Below are 25,965 nucleotides of genomic sequence, written 5' to 3' on the forward strand. Positions count from 1 at the left end.
AAAAAACACTTGTGTACAGACCGTTAATGCTGGATGTGCGCTGTCAGCGCATTTTAATGTATTCCTTTATAAACCTTCCAGGTTTTCTTGTCCGCCTATGTGCAGTGGAATATGGTTGCGTTGCATGCATGCATGCATTTAAGCAAAAAATAGCAGATAATTAAGTGAATAAATGGAAAAATTCCCTTGAGTATGCAAGTCTTCTTATATAAATGTCACATCTCATCAGTGTTGCATAATTACCTCCTTTCCGAGCTTTTTACGACGCGCACTTAAAAAAAAATCCTTACCGTTCAGTTGTCAACAAAAACATTCAAGCGATGCAGGACACACGCATAGTGTGTGATCATAAAAAAAAACGAATGCCATCTGCCAAACAGAGTCCATCTCCGCATTTATTTTACAGCGTCTGCGGGCGAATCTGTATTCCAAACAGCTCGGTTGGCGTTGTTTACCGCGCGAGCTTTCTCCTTCCACAGCCCTTTCGATTCTGCAGCCGATATGCAAACGTCTGCACGCGGACAGAACGCCAAACTTCACAGGGCGATTTTATTTTTCGCCTTTTCTTCTGACTTCTGTGCCGCGCAGTGACACGATGATGTTCCTGATCGGAACACGTGACCATTGCGCAAAGGTCCACACAGAACGAATAGCTCGAAGGCTTAGGAATTGAGATTCGTGGAATAATATCCACCCTCTCCGGGCAGAAAAGGGCAGATGGCAATCTTTCTACAAGCCCTGAGGCTCCATTCTCCACCGTCGCTCCAAATCTTCACATATTTTAAGAAGGAAGGCTCAAAATTAACTAAATTAATAAAACAAAATATATAGAGACTTTATTTATATACAAAGCAGTTAATTGCTGGATTTAACAATTTTTTTAAAAATTATGAATGAATGAATTTTTTAGTAGAGATCATAAATGACCTATCTTGGGGTTGTTTTATTGTTGAGTCGCACTAAACAATAAAATAGTTTGGGTTTGAAGCCTTGAATGTCAAGCCCTGCATTTCCTTTTGTGACATAATAAGTGTTCAGAACAGGAGGTCTCGGGAAGGCCAAAACACATGGAGTGCATAATTGCATCTGCTGCCAAGTAGCCACTCAAAACTATTGCTGCTGTACATGGGTTTAGAAAAAAGAAGGGGGGAAAAAAAAGAAATTCCTTTTGGCACTTCTGAACGTCCTGCATGCTGTGTTGCAAGAGGCCAAATGTTTTAGTGCATTTTATTGTGCTGGCCAAGACTCTGCTCAGTTTATAACAGCGCATCAAGGTTTTTGAAAGAGTAATGTCTTGCTATTTTATTACAGTGGAGGCTTGATATTCCATCTGCGCAAGGTAAAGGCAAAGTGTTCCATTTTAACTGTGTGCTAAGACCCCGATCGGGAGAGGGAGGAGGGGGGGAGCGGGTCTGTTACTTCCTTTATTTCCAGTGGCAGACTCCATTGATGCAATCTTCTTTCAGTGGCCAAAATGTTAGCAATTTCTTTTTCTTTTTTCCAGAAATCTTTAAGATCAGCAGGACCCCAAGTGGTGATGTGTAAGTATCTCTGCGTGAGTCGAGGCAACTGAGGTTGGACGAAGACGAATTGCCCAGAGCCAATGAAAAGCAGATTTCATCCCCCTCCACCACACTCCACCTCCCACTAAGCTACACCATGTCAGTTCTCCACAACGCGACATCTCTTGTCTCTTCTTTTTTATCAACAGTGGTAATCAACCCTGTTCCTGGGGATTGTACTATCCTGTAGGATTTCATTTCAACCCTGATTTGGCATATCTGGCTCTACGAATTGGCATCTTAACAAGATCTCTGGCTGTGGAATGAGGTGTGGCTTTGTTAGGGTTGGAGTGAAAACCTGCAGGATGGTAGATCTCCAGGAACAGGATTGGTTCCCATTGGTTTTACAACATTCACATTCTTCTGTGGTCGGTGATCGACATAGGCGGAAAGTCCGGGGCTCAGGAAGTAAAAGTCCTGCCATGTTTTTCTTCCACCCATGAACTCAGCGAGGTGATTTCACTAATTGGTTCCACCTCCTGGCTGAATAATTGTGCAGATTAGCAAACGCTGGTGAGTGGAACACAATACTAGGAAGGACAGTATTTACTTTCAGAACCTGGATTTTTTTTTGACCTGTGTTGATCAACTTTTTTCCCCACAGCCCCATGAGGAAGAAGAGTTAAATAAGTAAAGAATCTGTAAAGAATGAGTAACGAATTAGTGAGGAATGAGTAATCAATGAGTAAGAAGCGAGAGCTCTTACCCTTAAAGCCCAATGCCAGTCCCCAGCTGCATGCTTGGCGCTGGACCCGAGGATGTAGCCCAGCCCACTGGATGGGGAGAGATCGGGTGACAGCATTCACACTCACAAACTTGAATGTTGGGAGAAACAAGACCAGGTCAAAACCTAGTATACGGCTGGACCTCTCCGGCCGACCAATGGTATAACTTCATCACTCAGTCACTCAGTCACTCAGTCAGTCACAGACATTCACGTTTGTAGGGCTGGTACCGCTGTTGCGGTCCAGTCAAAAAAATCAAATATAACATAATTTTAAATTTTAAACTATTAATTCATTAAAACAGAAGCAAACAAAAGATTTTATTCCATTCCAAGGTCAAGAGGACACCCGGCTCATTTTTCATCTTTTCCCCCCCAGAGTACGGAATAGGAGGGCGAAGTCAAATATTATTCATGCAGCGGACCATGCCGCTCCGACCGCATCTTCACGCAGCTTAAATATTCATCTGGGTCGGCCTCCCCACACTCGCTCTCCGTTTCGCGGCTGACGGGAGCTTCTGTATGCGGGGGGGAGGGGGGTACCCGAGCCGTCAAGTCAAAGGCCAGAGCACTGCAGCATCTTGGTTTTATTGCTTAGATCTCTGCTGACTTGTGTCAAAAGCCCCATGCACACAAAATAGCATAACCGGTTTAACATTCAAATCTGATTTGCGTACAGCTCACGCATATATACAGGATGGATTTTCAGTTAAAAAAATTTTATGGCTCCAGTAGTCTAACTCCTCCCTATTTTAATACCATGAAGATTAAATTACTATCAGTTGAAATGCTTTTGGCAGTAGATTATAGTCTTCTATTGCTATTGGCACTTACAGCTTACTGTACAAGCCAATGAGTCAGCCAGTTAGTGGGCTACGATAGAAAAAAAAGAAAAATCAATCTTCCACAAAAAAATTAATAAAAATAAGCAATTTTCCTGAGAATGTGAAGGACAGTTGGATTTCTGACCACTGTTTATGACCTATGATTTTCCAGGATAAAACATTTTCAAGGGTCTTCTAAGACTAAGGATCTGCATATATGTGAATGCACAGCAACACTGCAAGAAGCTTAATTTACAGTATGAGGCCTCAGAAGACTTTGTCCTTGTCTGACCCAATTCACAGACTTGTTAACAGTGATAATTTGTACTCAGGTGTAAATAAATAAAATATCAGGCTTTGGCAATTCAGAATTAACATTGTCCCAGTTTACAGTCACATTTAAATACTCTTGCTCAGATATTCTCACAGCTGAGAAACTGTGTGTACCATTTACAGTCCAAGAAGCCAATGAATACAGTCAGCTTGTGTATTCTTCTTAGTCTAAGGGGATTTTTCTGTGGAGATGTCTAAACAACAGAGAGCCTCCTCCACTGATTATAATTATTTGATGGGATAGGGAAAATTACATATTGCCACTCATTTGTTTGCATCTGTGTGCACTTATTTCTGCAATACAGGAACTCCGGAATGATTTTTTTTCATATAACGAATCAGGTGTGCAGAGTTCCAGGTCTGCACTGCGGCTGGAGTTTAGAGTATACAAATACAATATTAATGTTAATCTGTGTCTCGTCAAAGACTTTGTTTTGTCTGAATGCGCAAGGGTAAATCCAGCTGAGAACCGAATACAATTGTCAAAATTTAGTTCAGCTGATTACGGTCAATGCTTTTTTTTTTTTAGCCACAATTAGTTTATTTGCATATTGTTTTTATGTTTTTGCTTTAAAACATTTATATGACTGTGCATCCACACGCAGCTTCAGTAGGCCACAATATTAAAGTCCTTGTAATTCAGACCTTCTATACGGCTCAGTTTTAGGTGGAACCCGATTGCAGACCCAGTAAAATGTTCAGTGTTATATAAACTCTTACAACGTTTATGAGTCCGCTAGGGCTAGTGTGGATTCCTATAAAATTTGTTTCAGTTGAATTATCACTGGACGTTCTACTGTCCACACTTACCCTAGTTATGGTCTGAGCCATGGTCTTCTCTCTTCTGAGAGAAGAATGGGATTATACAGTGTTGGGAACGAGCTTTGCTCTGATCTTACAGCTTTGTTGGGTTTTGCAGGGGACATGCTGAGTTTACTGGCCCCCTTACCTGCCCAGGGGGATGGCGAAGTAGAAGATGGAGAGCATCATGGTGCGGGTGTTGTTGGTGAACAGGTCCCCAATGATGGTGGGAGAGATGGACGAGTAGCTGGACTCCCCGATGCCCACCAGGCCCCTCGACAGGACAAACAGCCAGTAGTACTGCAAAGAGCAGGGTGCTGGATGAGTTACACTGAACCAGCGGTCCTCCATGCAGCGACCAGACAAACCAACAGTCCATTATCCATTCGTTTTCTATACCCGCTCATCCTGAGCAGGGTCACGGGGGGGGTGCTGAAGCCTATCCCAGCATGCACTGGACGAGAGGCAGGAATACACCCTGGACAGGCCGCCAATCTATCACAGGGCACTTTTGCTAAACCAATAGTCTGTAGCCATTTTCCATCAGGAATCATTGAATAGCAAATGCACTACAACTGAACCGGGAAGTACTCATTATTCCATGCCAGCAAATTCCTCATCAGATCAGATTACTGAGAGGCTCTGTTTGTGGTGCATGATGGGTATCATGGGTATCAGATACGCTGATGAGTATACAGTCAGGTATCGAGACAGTGACACAATTTTATTTTTGTGTTTTTTTGGCTCTGCTCTCCAGCACATTGAATTTGAAATAGAACAATGAACAGTGTTAAAGTGCAGACTGTCAGATTTAATTTTAGAGTATTTACATCCATATCAGGAGATTTGTGGAGGAATTACAGCCCTATTTATATACAGTCCTCCCATTTTAGGGGAGCAAAAGTAATTGGGCAATTGGCTGCTCAGCTGTTTCTGCACCAGCTGTGTGTCCTTGGATCATTAGTTCATGCACAAGAAAGTGAACAAAAGGTCTAGAGTTGATTCTAGGTGGGAAATTTGCATGCGGAGTCTGATGCTGTTGTCAACATGAAAACCAAAAAAGCATCAATGCCACTAAAGCAGGCCATCAAGCCAAGATATTAGGTATGTGAAAAAAACTGATCTTTATGTAGTCCACATATATACATTAAATTCATACTATATACATAAATATATACATATATACATATATACAAAACAAATTCCTTGTATGTGAAAACCTACTTGGCGATAAACCTGATTCTGATTCTGATTCTGATTCTAAATTTATTTTTGATAGTCATCTAGGGAAAATAAAAAATGTTAATCTTCAACAAAATGGTGAACATATTGTTTTTTGGTTCCCAACAGATAAAAAAAAAATATATATAAAAATATTTGTATGAACTTGAACATATTTTCAAGGAAAAGAGTGTATTTAAAATAGATTTACTGCTTGAATAGCGAATTGATTTCCTAATCTCAGGAATGTGAATCTATCAGATGAATTGTATTTTTACATGACGGCACTTTCACGGTCTAACAGAACGTGACGCGAGCAGTGTCACAGACCACTTCTACATCTGCTGCTGCAAGATTTCCGTTCCATTGGAAGATCTGCGCTCAAGAGCCAACTTTTTTCTGTGCTCCTCACAGTTCAAAAAACTCCCACACAGCAAAAAAAAGAAAGCCTCTCACAGTATCCAAACATTCACAGACCCACAATAATCAATACGGTTGTTTCTGCAGTACCAGGCCTCCGTCCTTTGTTGACTGCTTGCTGCTCTCCACGGCTGTAAGCATGTACACTTTTTCTTCTTCAGACGAATGCAGGGGCCTACGTTTCACTACCCCAGGTTAAGGTCTCTTTGGTACATTTTTATTTTAATGTTTAATGCATACTGGCTGTATCTGAGGGATGTATGACAGGCGACATGTGACATGTAAAATCCATATACGTTCAAGCAATATTTGATTTGAACATACATAAGCCATTTTAAGGCATTGCAGTTGCTGTTCCATTGAAACAAGCAGGGGAATAAGCTCTCACTTAAAATAGATCACTGGCCTACTTCAAAATTCAACTCAAAATTCTTTTTGTCGGTTTTTTTTCTTCTTGCGCCTGAACACGACTTCTCCATGTTCGTCTGCATTTACACGACCACACAAAGGAGAAGAAACCATGTCACTTTCACTGTCACTGTATCTGGGTCAGAAACCGGGTTGAAACTTTTGAGAGAAATTTAAATTCAGATCAATGTCTGAATGCGTATACAGCTACTGCACATCTCCCATCTATTTATTTATTTATTTATTCTCCATTTTACCCCCAAAGTGACAAAATCACATGGGCGGGTCCATTAGATGCTGATACGCAGGAAGAAGACAAGAGGCTCTAAATGAGAGAAAAAGGAAGATCTGACTGACTGTGTGTGCTCTCGTCAAACAGAAACCCGACAGAACCGCCCCCCCCCTCCCACCACCCCCACCCCCACTCCACAGCATGACTGCCTTCCATTTATATCCCTTCGTTTCGACATGACAACTGCGTGGCGGAGGCATCAGAGACTGTGCTACTCTTACTTATTAGGAGGTTATGTAACACCAGCAGCCATCAGCCATCAGCAGCATGCCATGGGAGGAGAGGCTAGCTAAAACAGGGCTGCCCTCTGTGGCCTCCACTCACTCAAAAATACATCTTTGATGAGATCTTGCTATTTTTAGCAAAAAAGGTATTTTTGATTCACTCTCTCTCTTTTTTCTTTTTTTTCTTTTTTGCATCGTTATCTCACGTGACTCTCCCCTTCTACATGAGAGGATTCACGGCGGCACTTTATAACACAGCCCGCCTGGTTACAAACGCTGAATAAATCATTTATAGCTGCACGACGTGTACCTGCAGACATAAAGCTTTAATGTTTGCGTCTTAAATAAATAAGCGTGGCAAAATGTGTAATCTAGAAAAGAGGGAAGGATTGTCAATCTGATACATCATTTTGTTTAGTCTCACATCACTGGAGCCCATTCTAACTAATTTTCTTGCAGCCCATCTCCATAGAACACAGCTAAAAAACCTTTATTAATAGACTTAAAATCAAACAGCGTACCGTAGTTGCGTATACTATTGGTTATGAGTGACTTGCTGCCCATTTATAGGGGTACTACGGAATTCTCTTCAGCAATGTGGGACTGGTAACCGGGGGATTAGTTAATTATTCAAGGTCTCGGTGACCCTTATGAGATCAGTTCAACTGACAGCAACGCGGCAGGATGTTTATCGCCCTGGAGGAATTACCCGATACACCCCAGTGACTAGTGCTGGGGGGAAGCCAGAAGCAAACGATGCCAACTTATCACTGATGTCACTTCTGTATTAAATAACAGTTTCATCATCGAGGATCCTATCATCATCGAATAACATCCTAAGAGACACACAGACCCAGCTCTAATTTTACGTACTCTGATATAGACACAAGACAGATGTTCCCGTGCCTGCAGTTTTTACAGGTTTGATTAATAAGGTCTATAATGTGATTTACCAGGTACAAGCAACTCAAATCAATAGGAAGCCAGTAGATGACACCCAGGTTCTCTCTGAAATGTCCGCCTCTTGTTGAAGTAAAAATAACTGCACAAAGAAGACATTATTTGAAGAAATGTATAAAACCATAGTTTAAATGTTTCAGTGACCAATGATATTTTGGAAATAATTTGGAGTTGGGTACTCTGGACATACACACACAGTCACGGTTTAATAGATTCTGCAGCCAGGCGCCCAGAATGTCATACAGTGTTTGTATAGCCTTCTAGTCATTTCCCACAGATAAGCAGTTTGATTTGACCTTTGTATTCCAAAATGTTGATCTGTCTATCCTGTGTCTGCGACGTGCTTGATCAAACCAGCAAAATGTCACTTAGTCTCCCTCAGGATGTCCTCTCTCTCTCTCTCTCTCTCTCTCTCTCTCTCTCTCTCTCTCTCTCTCTCTCTCTCTCTCTCTCTCTCTAAGCCATATTTTTTCTTGATTTGGCTCTGTACTCCGCGTTTTAAGATTCACAATCAAACAATGCGCATGTCATGACATGACATTGCTGAGTCAGTGGCCATAACCAATAGTCTGGGAGTATTGGATTCAAGGTGCCCTGCTCCATTATTTCAGACAGATCTGGTCATACAATATTTGAGGAAAAGATGCATTGGGACCGGCCAAGAGCTCAGTAATGCTCACAGGAGAAAAAATGTAGCAGACCACAAAAACAAGCAAGGCAACCTTTGTTTACACAGCACCACAAACAACAAGATTACTGCCTCTGGCGCAGAGCTGACTAAGACCTCTGTTCTGTCTATCGAGAAAAAAAACTAAAACATTTCACCAAACTTTAGAGGATCTAATTTTTTATTTCTTCACTTGTTCCCAATGATGGGCTTTATGATTTTGGCTCTAGCCGGAGGGCTACCGCTGATTGGAGTCAAGGTGTATCTCACTGGCGAGAATTGGTGGCCATTGTGCACGTAAAAACTGAAAGGAAGTAAAGTAATAGTAGCTCCTGGAACCCTAACCAACGTATACCTACCCTACTTCTGGTGGGCTAAAATTTGCTGAGAGAACTAAAGGCAAGGCACACTGCAGTTAGAAAGAACTTGGACAAATATAATCATCTGTGCAGAGTGAAAGAGCACTGTAATTGGCTATTGAGGACCCATATCTGGAAGCCTTACCTCTTTTGTGATGAAGGAGCTCGAGAGGGTCACTGCGGACCAGAAGAAGATCCCGCAGCTCAGGATGACCTTCCTGTTGAAACGGTCGCCAAGGTAACCAAAGATGGGAGCCGCCACCATGAAGCTGCAGATGAAGACTGCAACAACAGAGAAACGGATTTTACACTGGTGGGACTGTGCCACATAAACACACACACACACACACACACACACACACGCACACATACACATACACGCACGCATGCACACATGCACATACACACACACACACATACACGCACGCACACAAGCACGCACGCACGCACGCACGCACACATACACACACACACACACACATGCACACGCACGCACATAAACACACACACACACGCACACGCACGCACATAAACACACATGCGCACACACACACGCACGCACACACACACACATGCGCACACACACACGCACGCACGCACACAAGCACACACAAACGCACACACAGGCACATGCAGGCATGCACACATGCACACACACACGCACACACACACACACGCACACACAGGCACACGCACGCACATACACACACACACACGCACACACGGACGCAGACAAGCACACACAAACGCACACACAGGCACATGCACGCATGCACGCACACACACGCACGCACACACACAAGCACACACAAACGCACACACAGGCACATGCACGCATGCACGCACGCACACACACACGCACACACACACACATGCACACACAAACGCACACACAGGCACATGCACGCACATAAACACACACACACGCACATATGCACGCAGACAAGCACACACAAACGCACACACACGCACGCACGCATGCATGCACACACACACACGCACACACACAAACACACACACACACATGCACACGGACACACACACACGCATTTTATCATGGGCATTTCGAGTTTTCAGCATCCACCTCTGGAGTTGGTTGTACAGCCTTCTGCACTAAATAAATATAACACCCCACCACCTTCTGCCCGCGTAATTCTTCTTGCCCAGTGTACTGTAGGTGTGTAGTGCGCAGCTCAGCAGATTCAGGGGAATGCAGGTGATGCAACAAAACATGTTTTGTGAGGGGCTCATCCCCATACACAGCATTGCACCGCTGCACCTGCTGTCTGGTAACAAGTTTATTGAGCAGCTTTGCCCAGGAACAAGTGTTTCGTTCTTATTTTACTCTCCTCTTGTTCACACTGTTGCATTCTCAGTTTTGGCCCGATGAACTCCCCGGACACCCATTAAATGATAACCCGACACAAAGTCCTGGCTGCATAACTATGCCTTTGTCAGCAGTGTTTTTTTTTTGGGGGGGGCGGGGGGGGATTATCTGATTTTAAGAAAATAACAAAAGCTAATTTGTTCCCAGGCGCACACAAAGTCAAGATCAAAAGTAGCACAGCTCTTTATGTTCTTTTAAAGTTTAATTTTAAGGTGATTTTGACCTTATATTTTTTAAACATCTTGCTTATGTAAAAAAAAACAAACAAAAAAAAACATTTTACAGCAGGGTTCGCTCTTTTTCTATCTTTCTCACATTAGTTGGCTGCCCAGTCATACTATGCTGGGCAGGAATGACAATCAGCATTTACATTTTCTCAGTAATTGCCACATTTGTAGGCCCATCCCACCCCAGCATCATCCTCCAATTTGGGAGGGCGCAAACTAGCACATGCATCCACTAAAGCAGGACTGCCCAACCCCTGCTCCCAGAGACCTACTGTAGCACCGTCCTGTAGGGTTTCACCCCAACCCGAGCGAGGCACACCTCATTCCACAGCCAGAGACCTACCGTCCTGTAGGGCTTCACCCCAACCCTAGCCAAGCACACCTCATTTCATAGCCAGAGATCTACCGTCCTGCAGGTTTCCACCCCAACCCGAGCGAAGCACACCTCATTCCACAGCCAGAGACCTACCGTCCTGTAGGGCTTCACCCCAACCCGAGCGAAGCACACCTCATTCCACAGCCAGAGATCTCGGTGTGCTGCTCATTAGCAGAACGACGTGTGCCTAATCGGGGCTAAAACGGGAGCCAGCGGGCGAGCGGCTCGAGCCTCAGATTTATTTTCAGCCTTCCCGAGGAGAGGCGTCGGGTCGGGCAGTTCTCCGCGGAACTCCCCGTCACAGCCGTCACAGTCGCGGTCAGGTGATTCCGGAACGCGGGGTGCTTCGCCGGGAACAGAGACCGACCAGTACCTCAGCTGGGCGTGACATTCCGGAACACTTTGTGAGACCTGCTTCAGAACTCCAGCTGGCCTGAAAACATTGCCTCACTATCCAGACAACTGCATTATGGGTGGTCTCCATCACCAGGGGAGACCTATACCGACCCTAATGTGTCACGATTGTAGCTCCATTTTATTCACACCATTTAGAAAGACAAATACAGTTTTATACGGTCGTGACCCCGCCTCCGAGGCTGAACAGTAAAAGGAAATGTAAATCTTATTTGCATAATTTATTTGCAATACATCTCCGGCAAAAAAAAGTGCATTCGCTGCAGAAATGCATTCTGGTCTTGTTTCCCGGTCATTAGCGCAGACGGCTGGATTGGGGTTTTTTTTCTTTTTCTCCACCCAAATTTGGAATCGCAAATCGTACCTCTCAATCCTGCGCTGCATCACCTGCAAAGACCCCAGTGGCTGAAGCTGACGCAGACCTCTCTCTCGCGCCCGTCCCGCACTCGCACCCGTCCCGCAGGCCCGAGGCCTTTTCACATCAGCGCTTTCCTCATCTGGGGCTTCTGCGGGTTTTCGGAGCGAGAGGAAATGAAAGCAGCCGTGGCTCTACGCGGGGCAGCGCCGCATCCCCAAGCGTCCCCAGGCTCCGCAGCAATAAACAGACCCTAAATCAGGGGCCGGGCTGTCAAACCTGAGGAAGGCCAGTGTTTTACGATGCCGGGCTGGGTTTTGCTAGGGGCGCTCGGTGCAGTTGGCTGTCTTCTTCTGTGGTGCGGTACCTTTCCAAGGCTGAGGTCCATAGTCTCCCGGCTCGGTGCCCGAGTGGGCCCACGACTGCTTTTTTATCTCGGTGCTGCCTTCTGGACAAAGAGTATTTCACAGGTGGAAAAATGAAATGAAATAAAATGATGCAATAAAATGTGTGTGTGTTAGTGTGCGTGCGTGTGTGTGTGTGGTTTGTGCAAAAATTCACAGTAGTGAACGTGTGAGCAAATTCTCATCGCATGCACCTTTGACCTCAGCGCTGACATGTCTGCACGTGCTCAGTCCAGCACTTTGCACCCGCACATTGTGTATTTGGCGCTATGTCATTTTATACATTTTTTTAATAAATATATTTTTGCTGGACATCTGAGTCTGACTGTATATGCAGCGCACATCTTATTTTTTTCTTATACCTATTCCTTAACACACACCACATATTTAATATATTTAACTTATGGAATTCTTAATGGTGTGTGAACAAAAAAATAGACTCTCCAACTTTTGGCATTTACAGTAAACAGGCAAAAAATATTTCTATTCTTGATACTGTTAAATATTTGACACTGTCACAAATATGGTAGCTGTTATTTAGAATTTAGTTTAAAAAGTCAATACATCTATATTAAACATGACTTTTTACATTTATTCATTCGTAAGCCATTTTTCATACCAATTCTATTAGTGAACATAACCATTTTTATCCCTGATGCAAAATGACCTGTCAGCTCTGTGGTTTGACTGTGCTGAGTGCTGATTGGATGTAGCGTGGAGCTTTAACTAGATGGCTGACGTTGGCCTAAAAAGGCCAAAAGCTTGTCTCCATAGATACTGCCAAGTGCTATTCTGTCACCACGCTGTTAAATGTCAGTTTAATTTGCAAGTGTGTGCGTTAGAGTGTGTGTGTGTGTGTGTGTGTGTGCGTGCATGCATGTGTGTGCGAATATACGTCTGTCTATGTGTGCAGTGTGCACCAATTATAACAGCTGTTGCTTATGAAGTGGATGTGAAAAGATGGTTTTGACACTTATCGCTGTAAATGTATGTGTGAGTGTGTGTGTGTGTGTGTTTGGGTGTGTGCGTCTGTGTGTGTGTGTGTGTGCGTGTGTGTGCGTCTGTGTATGTGTAAATTGTAAAGCCACATTTCTCACAAACATATTCCACAAACGACCCAAATCCTGAAACTAGTCGCTGCTTTTTGACTGTTCTGAATTCATTTACTTCCCCACAGAGAGGCTCACATTGGGGTACTGTCTGCTGAGCACCAGAGAATTACAGTGAGCACATCGATTGTCGTTTACCTGGACTGCAGCGACTCTTGTTCAGATTGTTTGACTCTGCAGGTGCAGAAGGTGGGCTCCTGCTGAAGTCTGATTCATTTCCTGCTCTTAGGGAACAATCGTTTTTATGCCAAAATTTCCCTCGAGTGAAATGGCCGTCACGATATTTCTGACACTTGCCCACGCGGTGGCCTGACAATGTGTCGGCAGCGTTGCATCCTGGGACGTTTGTCTTTTTCTCTGCTGCGTTCACGTGGAGGATAAAGGCCGCCGCGGCAGGAAGTGGTGACGCCGCGGCAGGAAGTGGTGACGGCATGGCGACACTTTCGCACAGAGCGGCAGGAAACCCCGCGCAGTTTGAACACGGAGAGCGAGGGTTCGAGTGAGACGTATGAAAGAGACGGGGACACAGTCACCTCCCCCAACTGTGCTGTGTGTTTATTCAGGGACTTTACAAAAAGTTAGAGAGCTTTCATGGGAGAGTCTTCACCAAAAACAAAACCAAGAGTCCATCGATCAATTCCTGTTTGCCCTCCATTTGCAATCTGTGTCCAGCCATTTGGAAAACAACAAAAAATAATTTTTAAAAAACAGCATGAACTACTGCCAGAAGCTCGGTATGAACCAAACAGATTGGAAGCCCTTCAGTCCACTCCGAAAACAGAGGTATCAGGGCTCTTGGATTACGTTACATTACAGGCATTTAGCAGACGCTTTTATCCAGAGCGACTCACACAGGATTTACATCGCACCCATTTATACAGCTGGATATACATACTGAAGCAATGCAGGTTAAGTACCTTGCTCAAGGGTACAACAGCAGTGTTCTACCTGGGGAATCTAACCTGATGTCCTTCAGGTTATAAGCCCAGTTCCTTACCCACTACGCTACACTGCTGCCCCAGTGTATACAGGTGAAAATCGGTTGGATTGTTGGATAGGTGCCGTGCAGATTGAACATTTCAGCCGTGACTGTGGTCAGCCAGGAGCTGCAAAATTGGGTGCGGAGTCGAACCTGTCATTGATTTGGCAGCTGTGGTCAGGCCGGCACCAGCTGTATAAGAAACCAGTCCCTGGGGTGAAATGACCACGCACCCCAGCTGCAGAAACAGACAGAAAATAAGTGGCTGCTATCTGCTAGCCTGCTAAACTGGCAGAAGATGTTGCAGCAATGTGATTGGCTTCTAACCGAGCCCAATAGGACGGGTTATAATTAGGCATTTCCAATTTGGGGGAAAAAGAGAACAATTATGGGGGGAAAAAAAAAACATTGTTAAAAAAAAAGGACTCGGAATGACTAATTATCAATGTAACACATATTCGTTGTGGCAGAACAGTCCATAATAATTTGATTACTGAACTATTATCCGGGCTACACCTGCTCACCTCCATTTATTCTCCTTCCATAATTGGTTTGATATTGCAGCCACACCTCTGACATGCAGCATGTGTTGGTAGCGTCTCATTAGCAGAGGAAGGCAGGTGGCCTGTGCCTCCTCCTCTTCGGGTGTGGGGACGGGGGGGGGGGCGGGGGACGGGGGGGCGAGGGGGGCGAGGGGGGGCGGCAGGGGGCTGGGGGCTGGGGGGACGGGGAGGACCTGCTCCCTCCGGGCTAAGGGCCAAAGCAATTAGTGTTTCCAAAGTGGAGCGGAGAAAAAGATGCATTTGTCTTTTTTTTGGCCACCCGGAGACCTGGAGGGTTCGGTAAACCAGCTTTCCTCGCATTCTTTTGACACTACAGGAGGGCCAGTGGGAGGGGAGGATTCTAAACTTAGCTTGTGCTTTTTTATAATCCCAAACAATGCTTTTCTTTTTGCTTCCTAAGTGCAAAAAAAGCAAAAGAAAAAAACATCTCTTTTAGTATATTTGGGTATGTGTCTTACCATAAGATTATTTTCTTTCAATTGTACTCCACATTGCAAGAATGTGTTTTACATCAGTAATCTCTCTTAATATGAATCAATCTGTGAGTGAGAACCCCCACTACAATAAGAAGGTTAATTTTGGATACAGTGCCTTTAGGCCTAGCCACTACAGGCTGAAAAGGGTCTTCTTAATGTATTATTATAAGGAGGAATTATATATTTATGTCTAAGTAAATATTCATACAGCTATTTAGTAAAATATGAATGTTCAACAGTTACAATGATAACAGTATTAATGATGTTTAAATCAATCAGGCATGATTTTTTCTGCAACAAAATACTCTTTAAAGGAAAACATTTTATTTCTGCTTTGCAAACGACCCCCTGTTACTACTGCTTAGATTCCCAGGGATCCCCAGACCCCAGTTTGGAGCTCCTGCTTTGCAGAGCTCAGTGCTTAAATGAGAATTTCGCCCAAGTTGAATTTTAGCTCACATATAAGTGCATGTATTCTTTTTTTTTCCCTTTTTTTTGCAGATATAAGCATTAATCAAGTGAAATAGAACGACAATATTAATTCTGTGCAGCTTCCTGTTGAAACTGCATGTTCAGTACAATAATGGATCACTGTCAGTTTATGTTTCTCTGCAATATAAATGGCACAATGAAATTAGGGCAACAGGGTACATGCTATATGACCTCACATTGCACTCGGGGGAAGGTAAGACAGTAAAGAGAAGTTAAAGAAACACCCATTCGCTAGAAAAGTTGTGTCTAATATTTTCTTTCACTAAAATATTACTTTCATTGCTGTACATTCCAACCGACTCAGGCACTGTTCGCGTGGACGAGTTGACGCCAAGCACTGCCAACGACAGAGAACACCGCTAAAAATCAGCTGAATTATTCAATTCCTGAATTTTAAACCTTCCGTTTTAATTTAACTTCAGTACTTGTGCTTTAATCTATTTCACGTTATCATTACAATATCCCTCGCAGCAAACCATTTCATTAGCCTTCTTTTTTTATCTTTTTTTTTTTTGCGTGCGGGGTAAATTTAACTGCACTTTTTATGTGTGTTGGCTTCTTCTCACAGGTTAGTCTGATAACCATACTGAATATGATGCGTGACAGTGTCAGAATATTGCTCTCAGTCACTGTTGTTGCATTGTGGCAATTGACCAATCAGTGCGGATGACTGAGGGTGGTGCAATGTGACAGTTGAAAATATCACGCGCAATGAAAAAAAGGTTCTGCCAACCTCAAACTGGGGGCTGACTAAACGCAGGTGAGAAAGCTGCTTCGGGCGAAAAAACGGTGACTCCATCCTTGAATTAAATCTGCAATTAGTAAACCGCATTGTGGTTACCATAAGTTAACATTTTTGGACTCGTCAGGAGTACAAAATGGAGGCGACAGAAAGCGGTTCACCTTGTCAGTTCTAGGAAAACGCTTTGTCTGGCACAGCCGCGTCTGACTCCTTTCATCCGGGCTTTTTATTATATCAGCCCTTTTCACAAAGGCTGTCCTTCTGAAAACATTTCGAGCTCCCGAGGGCCGATCTTCCCATTAGCATGCAGGGGCGAGGAGGAGTGTGGGCGGCCGCGGAGTGATGAAGAACGAACGCCGGTCTTCGCCGGGGCGAACAAAGAGAGAGAGAGAGAGTCCGCGGTCACGCATACCTGCGCGAGGGATGGAGCGCCCGTCCGACCGTCGCATTCCGAGCGTAAAGGTCAGGGGGAGCACGTGGGGCCCCGTTAAAAGGGGATGATTCAGAATGTGTGGGTACCACGTCCCTCTGGGCCTCCCAGGCGAACTCTGCATCTGTGTTAGCGGAATGCTAACGAGCGCCATTATCCCCGCCCGACCTTGGCAGTTGGACGCATAAGATACCTGGAGCCTGCATCGTACGCCAGTGATCTGAGGTACTTCTCTATTCGGCCGCTATTGATCTCCTTTTCCTGGCATCTTTCATGTGGACTAAAAGGATAGTTGCTCTTAATAAATATGAAATCATGACAGTGGGGAAGTTTTTTTCTTCTTTTTTTGACGGAAGCAATTTCTTCTGCAAGTATTCTGTTTTGGCACTGGTAAAACCTTTCGCAAAAAGACACTTTATAGAGCGGCAAGGCAAGAGACAGAGCAAAAAGAGCAAACAGAGCAAACACCACCTGAACCCCCAAATAGCAAGTACATGAGGTAAGTAACCTCCCAGCGGGAAGAAAACTGTGAAAAAGGTGCTGAGAAAAATCTCCCCAATGGGAAGAAATCTCGAGAGGAGCCTAGCTACAGAGGGGGGGACCCCATCCTCCACTGGCCAGCCTGGATCCTATTACAGGAACAGGTCGCTGTTCCCTTTAGATAATTTGCATACATTAGCTCTTCTCCGATACCCATATTGATGCCTGTGGGGAATGCCTGTCTTAATTGGCTGAGATGGACAGATTAGACTGGCAGACTCTCCACGTCAGAGAATTTGGCTTTGGAACAGGAAGTCTGAAGCTCAGAGAAGGGGGGGGGGGTGCCAGTAACTGCTTGCCGGTGCCCCTCCTTTGAGACGTGGCCTAATAAAGACCGAGCGAGATCTGAAGCCTGGGAACCCTGTTTCGTTCACCAGGCCCCTTTCCATTCAGTCCTCAAGGGTCCAAAAACACCTGGTTCACGTGACTTCCGCAGTGGTAAATGGACCGCATTTATATAGCGCTTTCATCCAAAGCGCTTTACAATTGATGCCTCTCATTCACCCATTCACACACACGGCAACGGTGAAAGGCTGCCATGCACGATACCAATCAGCTCGTTGGGGAGCAATTAGGGGTTAGGTGTCTTGCTCAGGGACACGTCAACACACCCAGGGTGGGGGATCGAACCGGCAACCCTCCGACTGCCAGACAACCACTCCTACCTCCTGAACTATGTCGCCCCACAGTGTAAACACCGTAGCTCTCCCATACGAATAACCATTCCCTGCAACTGGGTATAGATTGCATCGCATCAAGTGAAGACTATCATACTTGTGCGTTTGTATTTTGTATTTATTGTATTTAAAATCTGTACAAGCTTTATGCTGCATGTCACCTGTCGCATTGTCCTTTGGTCCTCGGTCTGCTTCATTGTGCGTTAGTTCAGGCTGTGACATTTGGGCGCAGGGGATTGAACAACGGGAGGAAAAGGATGGAAACACAGTTCTTCCACGCAAAAAAAGGACAGTGTTAAAACAGACCGTGGTCATGGGGCTGTACTGGCTATTTGTGGCACGGAAAACCCAAGCTGTTCGTTCATGGCAATGGGGCTGTGTCATTATCACTGTCTCAGGTTGCCTTCCATTACATTACATTACATTACAGGCATTTAGCAGACGCTCTTGTCCAGAGCGTCTAACACAATTTTTCACATAGCATTTATATCGCATGCATTTATACAGCTGGATATATACTGATGCACTGCAGGTTAAGTACCTTGCTGAAGGGTACAACAGCAGTGCCCCATTTGGGAATCTAACCTTTGTGACATTTAGGTTACAAGTCCAGCTCCTTACCCATTATACTACACTGCCGGACGTCCTGCTACTGTCCTTTTCATGTTATGGCCGGTCCTCTCAATCACATCAGATGCATTTTGGGTGAACAAGCTCAGGCAATTGGAATGTACACTGTAAAAAGTGCAGTGCTAATTCAACTGATTAACAGAGTACACTGGAATCCAATGGGGACCATATGTACTATGCAAGAGTTGAACACTGAACATTTTACTATGTGTATGTAAGTATAAATGTTTTAAAACTTCTCACATCTACTGAAGGGCGGTAGAGGTGTCAGTGGGAGTACGGAGGGGCCTGATTCTGTATGAGGTTCCATCCATCCATCGATTCAAAAGTAATCCCTTTGACATGACAGACGGATGAACCTGTCAATGCCCGCCCTCGTCGTGGAGTGACTTAGCGCTCAAGCAGCTCAGAGAAACGGAAGAATGACAGCAATGACGGAAAGATAATAGAAAATAAGACAATCCGCAGGTGGGTTCTGAGGGGGAGAAAAAATACATCTGTGACGTGACCTGAGACGGAGAGGAGAGGAGAGGAGAGGAGGATAAGAGCAACGGCAACAGATGCGCTGGCTGGGGATGTTAAGGAGTGAAAACTGCAGTGGTGAATAAAGCAGAGTGCTCCGTGCAGCGGGGGGGGGATCATTTCGGACTCCAGGAGGCCGGAGCCTGAACCCTCCCGCTGCGCGCTCCCGTCCCATCCCGTCCCGACCGGGTCGCACACTGCCTCAGCCCCTCAAAAAACCCTCATTTTAAAACGTCTCCCAATTCTCCTCAGACTTTCAGCTCTAGATGAACAGATACTGTGTGTCAGCTGGCCGTCTCTCACTGAGCGCATTCTCACAGCTCGGGGCGAAAGACGGCCCCGTCCACCGTCTGCTCTCCCGAAAAAAAGCGTTGTGCTCCCGTGAGACGAAGCGGGTGCCTCGGGGGGGAACGGGTTCCACGACAGACCTCTTTACCGGGTTCCGAAATGCCCCCGATGGGGGCATGCCCCCGATGGGGCGATGAAGACCGGGCGTAAAGGCTACGTGTTTGTGTGCGGATGATGATGGTGTACAGAGGGAGGTATTGATCTTGGCTGGCCCTGCGGTGCTTTTGGAGAGATGAACAACAGCAGCTCCCGATGGGATGCTGGGCTATTGAGACAGGCTTCCACAGCCCGCTCTGTTTAGGCACTCCAAAAAAAGAGCATTCATGTGGAATCCCAACCCGCCCCCCCCCACCCCCCCACACCCACAGGAGGGGGCTATCACTCTGGTGCACTGACAACCCCACATCCACCTCTCTACATCCACACAATAAGGGGTTCTAAAACTCACTGAATTTGCCCCAGAAAACTGAGGGAGTTTTATATACATAAACAGGCTGTGATAGTTTGGCTCTGCAGAAAAAAAAAACACAAATGCTCTAACGAGCCAATGACTGTAGTTCCTTTGAGCTAAGGTATGCTTTTTGGCGGATTAAACTAGGGCAGTGTTGCTCTGCTAATAAAGCTCGGAGAAGAGGAGGCAGACACAATGAGCCGAACCCTGCAGCAGCAATGCACTGTGGGTCGTTATATTTTCACTACAGAAATATGACCTCCCGCTTGACCGTTGTTTGCTACGGAGTGTCGGACGTCATTTTCTGAGAATGCATAGCGACGTGATTGCCTTTTGCGTTGACTACGGCGGTTTGTAAACAGTGTTCCGACTGCAGTGGCAAAATACCCAATACCCTGGATAACCGCCCCGTGTGTGTTTTTCCGTTGGATTTAGTAGCACGTAGAAATGTACGCACAGACCCCACCCACCCACACACACTCACTCGCTCACTCACTGAGCATCTCCCTAAAGGGAATGAGAGTGTGATTGTTTAGCTATTACTGTAGATGCTTTCTGAATTGGCTCGTATTTAAGAGCTGGGCCTATTTCAAGTCTCTTTTTTTTTTTTTTTTTTTTTTTTTTTTTTTTTGCTAATGTATGAAAAATCTGTAAGTTCTTCACTCCTCATTAAGACACCATTGATTAATTTTCCTGGTGCATCTTCTTTCCTGGCAGCAAAAGTAAGAAAAAAAAAGAAAAACTTTATCCCCTTTAAAATCTACTAAAACAAAGTTGTAGCTGTGAAACACATAATTATTATTTTTATGTTTTTTTAGATAAAATACATAAGTAAAATCGGCTGCTTTGCTTACGCTCAGAATAAAGCGTTCCAAAAGGCTTCTCTGTACCTCAGCGGGGACACGCTATCTGGCACAAGGGCTCATTTCAGGCAGAATGGTTCGGTCGGGGAGCGTTCGCACTTTTCATACCTACCATGGAGGGTTCCATAAAGAAATAAAAACGGTTCCTCTATGAAGACAAGCCCAAAAAAAACCCTTTCAGTAGCCTTTTTTTAAAGAGTGTACCGAGGATTGTATTCCTGCTATTCGATCACAATAGAAGGCACATGGCCAATGGAAACTGGCCATCTCTGAACTAACATGAGCATTATCCACACAAATGAATAAAAACATGCAATGGAAGTGATTTGGAAATTTTTGGCGGGCTCTTTTTTGGGGTGGGGGGCTTCCGCGACCCTTTTTGTTCCACATCCACAGTCTCACAGGAATCGAGTGGCACATCGCGACGCTGGAGCGCTGAAGTTCAACAGAGAAGAAGCTTATTCACACGTCTATCTGCGGCAGCCAGCTCCTTTCACCTGGCTTTTGCGCTTCTGTGATATGTCAGAAGGAGGCGACAGGCCAGAATTAGAATGCCATTTATAAAAGTGCTTTTAATGCACTGCGGAAAAGGGGAAGGAAGACCGTGAATCACACACACACGCCGGCTTCCTGGTTCACTGAAGACATCAGTCACGTCCACTGAATCACGCAGCTCTGCAGTGTGTACCTCTCACCTGCCTGAACCCCCAGAAGCCCTCCCTCCCTCAGCTCCACTGCATCCTGGCGGGGGAGTGGAGGGGTGAAGGGGGGGGGGGCACACCCCTGTCCACCCCATCAACACCCCCACCCCCCCTCCTCCTAAAGACAGGACTCTCTATGCACGCAGAAGGGTAATACGTCGAAAGCGGACCCCCCGAAAAGTGTCTTGCGAGCGGTAGAAGCACTCAGAGAGATGAGAAAGCGCGGCAGTTAACCTTTGTCTCCCATAGCAACGATCGACAGGGAAGATTGCGCGTTGAGTCGCTCGAGGTCAGCGCCGTCTCTGCAGAGGAGGCGGACACTCGCGCAGCCCTGCGAGCTCTCTACCACGCCTGATAATCAGCGAACGCTACGCCACACCTCCAGCGCACAGTGCTGGTGAGAGAGTCGATACTCGGTGCCGTACAGGAACATGTCGGCACATTCGGGGGATCGGCTGGTGATGCCTGGCTGGATGCTTGGCTCTCTGCACACACACACACAGAGCCTCTGCCTGGCCGGTGTCAGCAGTTTGAGCTCATGCTCTGGAGGATGTTGGGAGATGGGCAGAGAGAGAGACTGCTCTCCAGGGAGTCGGTGAAGACGTGTGAGGTTATCCCCCAAACTCCGCCCCCTGAAAGCCCATGGAGGTCCTGAGATGTAAGCCACTCAATTAACACATTACTCAAACACTCAAAACACATTATTATTATTATTATTATTATTATTATTATTATTATTATTATTATTATTATTATTATTATTATCCAGGGAATGCTGAAGTACTTCACTTAAGCGCTCCAGATAAATATTTGCTTGCTTCTGATTCTCAAAATTTTTACAGGGGCCTCTGAAAATGAAAATTTGGCTGTGGTTCTTGCCTGAACAGTATTATCTTCCCGTGCACTAAAAAAACTAGGAGTCACCAAACCCACTGGTGTTACCGTCCTGTCAGGCCATTCAGTAGTGCTGAGAAACTGTCACTGGCCTGTGTCAATGAGATACCGCTGTTCCACTTATCCAGCATCCAACGTAGTGGCAAATTTCCACGCATAATTGTGATTGCAATATTGTGAGGTAAACAGCCCAGGGGAAAGAACTACTGATCTGCAATCAACAGACCCAAAATCATGAATATTGAAGGGGTCAATATGTTTCACAATGAATTCACATTTTACTTTTTCGCCGCAAGCTTTCCGTTAGATAATTTTCAGGAAAAAAAAAAAAAGATCTCTGAATTGTCCCCAACTACTTCATTAAGTCTAATAGTCCTGTATTAAATATGCTATTAACAGCTTGAGGCGTGTGGCGAAATTAAGCACTTGTAAGAAATCAGCTCTTTGGTACTGTAAAATTAATTCACGTAGAAAGGAATGTTACCTGATAAAAACATGTATATATTTTTGTTCTGCGGTCACTATGTTCATACTCAAAAGGAAGATTCACCATCATCATACTGGAGTAGGAAATTATATGACTTTCTACTGCCTCAAAGACTAAGGGCTGAGGCTAGATCCTCTAAGGGAAACATTGGTTCACTAGGGGGATGCAATCTAGGTCAAACTCTTCAGCTAATGCTACTGCTGAATAAAGACATGACCTCGTAGTCTAATATGACTTTGAATAAACCTGGTTCCTTACAAACAGGTGAAACAAGGGACAGACAAAATTAAAATCATTTGATGCGATACCTGATTCCCTTAGCTGATCGTGAAATCTTTTATTTGTCTAAAATACTGCATCTAAAAAAAAAAAAAAGCTAAAATCTCACAGAAACACCACATATCCTTCAGAGCCTTGGCTACAGACCTTTCATTCCAACAGACTATTATGCTGATTTGCGCATCAGCAACACAGAGGAAGCACACCATGCTATTGCCCTCTTCCAATATACTGTGAAGGAAGCTACCCAAGCGTGCTAACTGCTGTCAATCACCTTGGCTGAGGGAAGGGGCAAGCGCAGAGCCCTGATTGGCTGAATGTTTAAACAGGCATGTGTTGTTTTACGTTCCTCCTCTCTCTCTTTACATCCTCCCCTCCAATCTGCAGGATTGTACAGGAGAGGCAGCCACAGACAGAAGACCCAGTTGTGGGACACAGGCAGGATACAACCAGACCTGGGTCAAATACGCATTTGTTTTGGATTCAAATACTTTTCTGTGCTCTATTGATCTTGACTGGTATGATTTGAGCCTGCCAATATGACCAGAAGGCGGGGTTTTTGCACTTTTCGAGCCTATTTCATTGGTTCCAATTACACCAGACAAGATCAGCAGAGCGTAGAAAAGTATTTGAATCCAAAACGAACGCGTATTTGACCCAGGTCTGGATACAACACAGTGAAACAGAGACAAAGAGCGGCAGTACCTGTCTGCAGGAGCCCCGCCTCGCTGTCCGTCACCGTGAAATGCTTCTGGATGTCGAGCAGAACACCTGCGGAGAGGAGGGAAAGAAATCAGAGGAAATGGGAATCGACTTTTTTTTATCAGCATAGCTCAGCCGGTGAGCTGAGACTCGCGTCGAGTGAGAGTCAGCGCCAAGGCAGCGTTGGGCGGGTCTGCTGTGTCCTCATGGTGTTGGAAAACATGGGAGCTGAGTACAGTTAACCCCCCCCTCCTCCCCCCCCACACCCCTCCCCCTCACTTCAAAGTGCCTCACCATGTAGTGGACCAATCGGAGATGACCTTGTCCAGTCACATTCACGTCCTTGATCAATACCTTTGTGTGGCATCCTCTACCCCTTACCTCAGTCAAATTCCCCCAAACCGCGATCCCCCCCCCCCCCCCGATCTAATCTCTCCCCATCTCCTGTGATGTGTTCTCATTCGAGGCAATGACCATTTGGTCCTTAGTTTCCTTTGAGGGACAGGGTATAAGTGTCGACATTCTCCCTCAGCTGTTTGTTGGTTTTTGTTGATCTGTTACTTGGGGAACAGACCCACTAGTTCCCTTACTACCTTAAACAACGCATTTGAGAACAAAGACGAACCTGCATTTATTTTTCCACTTACAAATGTACAAAGGAATCAATGGAACTTCACATTCCACATACGGTTCAATAAGAGCTACAAGCCAAGCCACTGGGAGATAAGACCAAGGTGCACATCGATGGGAGACGTTCATTCTCAACTAGACATAAAGCTGCTTGGGAATCAACAGCTCTTATGAGCCTAAAGCTGCTTGATAATCAGCAGATCATATGTTCAGCAAGAATTCCTGTCTTTTAAAAAAGGTTTTTCTAAGCCCTTATTGTTACTTTTTTCCAGGGGTCCCGAAAGAGGTTTAGGATGATTCCAAGGGCACTGACTGACAGTGGCGCTCGCAAAATATGAGAACGGTTTTCTTTTTCTGGGCTGTTGGGGCCAAAATATGCATTCCTTTCATGGGGCCCAAAATCCCTGGTGTGCACCCCCTGCTTTTTTTTTTTTTGCAATCCGTTTCACGTTTGTTCACGAATAAAATTTGATCGACAGGGCATTTTGAAATTCCGTCCAGGGTTCTCCTGCTGGGGTTTTCGCACTTGAGATTTTGACAGATCTCCAAGGCTGAAAAAAATGCTGCGAGTGAAACATTAATATTTTAACGGAATGCCGCCTGTGTTTTACTGCCGTGCAATAAAGCTGACAGCGTCACGCCTAGTTTCTTCTCCCGAAATAACGATAACCGTATTTTACTTATTCACCGTCCCAGTGTAACTTTTTCAACGATTTCCCACTTGAAGCACAAGCCCGTTTATAGCATTTTTCTTTTTTTTCTTTTTTTTTCCACATTTTCCACTCAACTTCACTGCCTATTTACAGTAAAATGGTCTCTGGGCTGACATAAACGTCCATTAAACGACCGCGGCAAGCTCAGCTTCGTGCTGCATCCGGCACAAAGCTCTCTACGCCAGCAGAGCCACTGATGCAGAGCAGCACTTGATTGCAGTGCAGTCCGTCTCACGTGTTTCAGTCACTATCATTGCCATAACCCAACAACCCAGCAACCCAACAAGTCCCAAGAAGCGCAACACACTCCTTTCTGTTCCTAAAATGCATTCTTCACTTACTGTAAACGTTTAAGCATATTTGCGCAAACACGTGTATTTATTCAATTCTGTGTAATCCAGTCATGATTGAAAATTTGCGCAGAGCAGAACAATGCGGTGACATTTGGATGAGTTTTTGAATAATTTTGTGGAGGCAGAATCTTAACATTGGCAGAAGGCTTTCTAAATTCCAGCCGAGGTGGAGTTGGAGTCATCAAGCACTATCAGTGACATTCTCATTAGAGTCAATTGCAATGCTTTGATTGGTTCACACTGGTCGAACAACACATGGTAGCTCTTCCACTATGAGATTCATGAAATTTCAACTTCCATCCATCCATTATCTATACCCGCTTATCCTGAGCAGAGTCACGGGGGTGCTGGAGCCTATCCCAGCATGCACTGTGCGAGAGGCAGGAATATACCCTGGACCCTAACCCTAACCCTAACCCTAACCCT

At 45.1% G+C, this 25,965-nt stretch overlaps 1 protein-coding gene across 3 annotated transcripts in view; it reads right to left on the bottom strand.

Moving 5' to 3' along the window:
- LOC135235534 (sphingosine-1-phosphate transporter SPNS2-like) overlaps positions 1-25,965 on the bottom strand; it is a 62,422-nt gene that overhangs the window by 19,666 nt on the left and 16,791 nt on the right. For all 3 annotated transcript variants that reach the window (XM_064301088.1, XM_064301090.1, XM_064301089.1), the window contains exons 2-5: positions 23,847-23,912; positions 8,941-9,077; positions 4,393-4,544; positions 2,269-2,335 (exon numbers count right to left, since the gene is read on the bottom strand). In XM_064301088.1, coding sequence (XP_064157158.1) covers positions 2,269-2,335; positions 4,393-4,544; positions 8,941-9,077; positions 23,847-23,912 — 422 coding nt within the window. The remainder of the gene's footprint in view (positions 1-2,268; positions 2,336-4,392; positions 4,545-8,940; positions 9,078-23,846; positions 23,913-25,965) is intronic.

The sequence above is a fragment of the Anguilla rostrata genome, chromosome 12 (genome assembly GCF_018555375.3).
Source record: "Anguilla rostrata isolate EN2019 chromosome 12, ASM1855537v3, whole genome shotgun sequence".
Lineage (NCBI taxonomy): Eukaryota > Metazoa > Chordata > Actinopteri > Anguilliformes > Anguillidae > Anguilla > Anguilla rostrata.